Genomic DNA, 4272 nt, shown 5'->3' with positions numbered 1-4272 from the left:
ATAAAATCCTATTTTCCCAATTTGGGAGGCAATGTGCCATTTAGGCACATTACTGTACTGTACTATATAAAGCTGAAAATGAAGATGAACCAATATAAATTATATTTGTATTAATATCAACTAATGAGAAGAATATTTGAACTCATTGGAATTCCATTCATATCTTTACAAGAAAAAGAATAGTTTACTAATAGCTCCGCCCAACAAGACCAATACTCTACTTAGTTGAGTTGAATCAAATTAATTGTTGCACAGAAACCCAGAAAAAACTGCAACTCCCTGAAATGAATTTCAGATGCAAACCTGTAGAGAAACATTTCCATCTCATTTCTACTCAATATCCAAGCATCTATACCTGTCAGAACTCAAAATATTATTTGGTCAGAAAAATTCTTTGGCCCTAAGTAAAAAAAAACAAGTCAACAAAGATTTAAAAAGTTGGTATATGCTAACCCTGATAGCTCTTCTTTCAAATATTCTAGGCCGAGATGACTCTACACTCTTACTAGCAGCAGTGCTAGTGCCTTCTGAATCTTGTATTGCTTGCTTCAAGCTCTGGACCACCTCATCCATAGTTGGCCGTTCTTTCGGATTCTTGTTTAGACAGCTATCTGCTAACTTAGCAATTTTCTTTGCTGCTACAATAGAGAAATCGTTTCTGAGCCGAGGGTCCAATATCATGCTGAACCTGTTACTGTCAGCTGGGAACTGTTTCACCCAATCTAGAAGTTTCTGCTCTGCTGTTGGCCGATTTCTTTCTAGAGTTCGCCTACCGGTAAGGATTTCATAGAGTACAACACCGAAGCTCCATATGTCACTGTGGCTTGTAAGATGACCTGTCTCAACATATTCTGGGGCCGCGTACCCATATGTCCCAACCACCTGATAGTACGAACAATCCATTAGTCAATACCAGAATAGAAGCAAGAAAAACTTAACAATAAAAGTTTTGAAATGTAATCAATCAGCTCCATGTGCCTCATTAATAGTTAGAAAATTTCCAGGTAAACCACATGATTATGACAGTTTACCAAAAACTAAAACTCGGTTTACTTTTGTTATATCTAACGCGACCAAATGGCCACATTTTATAGCCTGAAAATTGCTTCTACTGTTATGGTTCGAGGATGTTGCATCTCTTAAATAGCCCCGTTTATTGGTGGAATGGAAAATGCAATCAAGTATGGTTTGTATGTATACACACACATGGACATACAATTGGATATACTTACCCCTGTGGATACATGAGTGTTGTCACCTGTTGGTCCTTCCCTAGCAAGTCCGAAATCTGAAAGCTTCGGCTTAAAGTTGTCGTCCAACAATATATTTGAGCATTTGAAATCTCGATATATCACCTGCAAAATTAGCACAAGGAAATAAAGAAAACAGGAGTCAATAACTTCTCTTGTAATGTACCAAAATTTTCAATGAAGCCTATTTAAAACAAAAAAAAATATATATTTTGTGGCTCCACAAGAGAAGCAAAGTGGAGTGATCATACTACTACGAGTCTACACCTATAAATTAGACTTTAAATAAGATATCCCTGGATTCCTAAATCAGATAAAACAATGTTTTTTTGACTGGAAGATCTTTACAATGTTATATTTCCAGTGCCCATAAGCTAAGAACTAAAAATCTACAAATTCAATTCTATCACTTAGCAAGTTGGCAAGATAGCTCTAAATTCTATGATAGTCCGTCCGAGTTTTAACTCAACACATCAATAAGTGATGATGTCATCAATTAAATTCAGCTGCATCGAAGAAAACAATACCTGGACTTCCATTCCTCCATGTAAGTAAGCCAATCCTTCAGCCGCTTCAAGCATAATCTCTAATCTTTTTTTCCAAGGCAAAGTGGGTAAAGTACTCCTAAAAAGATGGTCTTCTAAGCTCTTATTAGACATATATTCATACACCAATAACCGCTGGATCCCCCTTTCATCATCTACTGAGCAGTAACCAAGAAGTTTTACTAAGTTTGGGTGGCTAACAACTCCAAGAAATTGAACCTCCGCAAACCATTGTTTGTGGCCCTATATCAAATAGGAATAATCACCAAAAGAAACATATGTTAGTCCAAAAGACAAAGTGCAATTAACAAAAATAATCTATTCATTCATGAAAAAAAGGAAAGGAAACAAATTCAATAAACAAATAAAAGCAACTAAGATCTAAAGGACAAATTTCTTCATGATTCATGAAATTTAAACACAAGAATCATTAAGACTTCCTCAAAGTTAAATAGAACATTAACACAGAAAGAATGCTTCCCTATTAAGTGAACAATGAAACTTCCATGTGTCTAGTACTCCAATCTATCATTTGTTCTCTCTTCTCATACAATTTAACATAATACAGAAAAACCAGCAGATGCAGAACGGGAAGTACAGAATACCTTCTCAAATCTCGAATGTCAAACTTGAGGAAATAATCATAGGTTTTTAGTCCCTCTGCTAGCGTGTTTCAGCATATATTATTAGTTCATCAAGTATTGCCCTAGTATATTCCTTAAGTTTTCTTAAACTTCAATGCTAAATTTTTCCAGAAGTACTAATTTTCTTGCACATTCTCTATATATCACCCCTAAATCAAAACAATTGGCACCAATGGGTTCCAAAAATCAAAATTCAACCATTATCTTGTTTCTTTTTCCCCCACTTCAACCACCCAAAATGGAATTGTCTTTCCACTGGCCAAATTATGTAGTCAAAAGTCAAAACATGTGTCCGCTTTATTGTGAGTTCCTTACAGTAGATTACGCTCAAATGTTTACAGTAAATTCCAAACATAATTTAGGACTTCTGGCATAAGCAAAAGAATTTAATTGTGTTTAACCCAGTTTTTGTTGCTCTTAGTGAAAATAACACAAATAGATGCAGCAGATAATAGCTAAGAACTTGATCAAGCAAATTTTATCATACAAGAAGTCATCCATCAAAAAATTAAAATTAAGAATGGCTAAAGAAATACTTATACCTGCAAGCCATGCTTGTTAAGCCTCTTAATGGCGACTGGTATAGAATCACCTTGACCATCGGCAGGCCTAATTGTCCCCTTATAAACACTCCCAAATCCTCCTTCACCAATCTTGAGAAGTCTGCTAAAGCCATTAGTTGCCTCTTTAAGCTCTTCAAGAGAGAAAGCTCTTAAATTATGCTCCTTCTCTTTGTACAATTCAGTTATGCTTCTTGGAGAAGGTAAAGATCTTGTTGTACGGCTATTAGGTAAAATGTCTGGTCGGCTTCTGTTTCCTAATTCTGGAGCTGATCTTGATTCTCCTTTCTTCTTCTTTGATTTATCTTTGAAAATATGAAAGCACTTCATATTCTTTGTTTATTCTTTTTCAAATATATTGTACCAAAAAAGATTCCTTTGAGAGAGTTGGCTGATCCAACTAGGAAAGACGACTAGCTAGATGGTCTTTGAAGTTCTAAAAATTTGTCATTCAATTTAAGTTTAAAGCAGAGAGACAGAGCGCAAAAGTAAAACCCAGAAGGCAAATGAAAGACAGGAAGTAAATTTTACAATGAAGAAGCTAATAATATAAAACCCTTTAAAAAAATTGAATAGAAAGTGTAAACAGAACAAGCACAAAGAAGAGAATTGAACTATAGAGAAAGAGTTTCCGAGAAGGATAAGCCGTGAGCCAAAGAACAAGAACTTTAAATGGAAAAAAAAAAAAAACGATTAAACAATAAATGAGCAACCAAAAGGTTTACTTATATACAGCAATTTATGTAGTGAAGAGGGAAAATGAAAAAATGAAAAAATGAAACACTGGAGGAAGAATTTGAATAGAAGGTGTGAACACAACAAATCAAGAAAAGAATTGAACTGGAGGAAGAATTTTGCGGAGAAATTATCTATGACAAAGGACAATAGCTGTGCGTGGAGAAAAAAAAACCCAAGATGAGAAAGAAAAGAGAAACAGCTCAAATGTGGAAAAATGCTAGAAAACCAAACCGATAAAGGGAAGAAAATTGCCGTGTGTGAAACGTAAAAGAACGAAACTAGGTCCGCAAGATGGTGAAAGGGACAGAACTAGACTCTGTTTTTAATTTATTACTATCTATCTATTATCTGTTTTGGGGTGACGGGTCTAACAGTAGTGAGGAAATAAATTCAAGAAAGACCAAGAAGAAGACTGTTTCTTTTCTTGGCTATGGTTGGCTGGTATCCTTTCGCAGTGGTTCAAGGTTTGATCGATTTAACCTGGTTATGATTTTTATGTCTTGTTCTGTTTTGATCAGAGAACGCGTTTCGTTTG

The 4272-nt window shown here is 35.1% G+C and overlaps 1 protein-coding gene across 1 annotated transcript; it reads right to left on the bottom strand.

Moving 5' to 3' along the window:
- Nucleotides 1–85: 85 nt before the first annotated feature.
- Nucleotides 86–4272, bottom strand: LOC105636649 (Protein kinase superfamily protein). Its single transcript, XM_012219973.4, has 5 exons — nt 2982–4272; nt 1778–2038; nt 1233–1355; nt 454–882; nt 86–355 (listed from the first exon to the last, which is right to left on the bottom strand). Exons 1-5 carry the CDS (start codon nt 3327–3329, stop codon nt 350–352), a joined length of 1167 nt encoding a protein of 388 aa, XP_012075363.1. The 5' UTR covers nt 3330–4272; the 3' UTR covers nt 86–349.

Source organism: Jatropha curcas, chromosome 11 (genome assembly GCF_041381405.1).
Source record: "Jatropha curcas cultivar XTBG-Jc1 chromosome 11, XTBG_Jcur_1.0, whole genome shotgun sequence".
Lineage (NCBI taxonomy): Eukaryota > Viridiplantae > Streptophyta > Magnoliopsida > Malpighiales > Euphorbiaceae > Jatropha > Jatropha curcas.
This window is presented reverse-complemented; position numbering and strand designations above follow the sequence as displayed.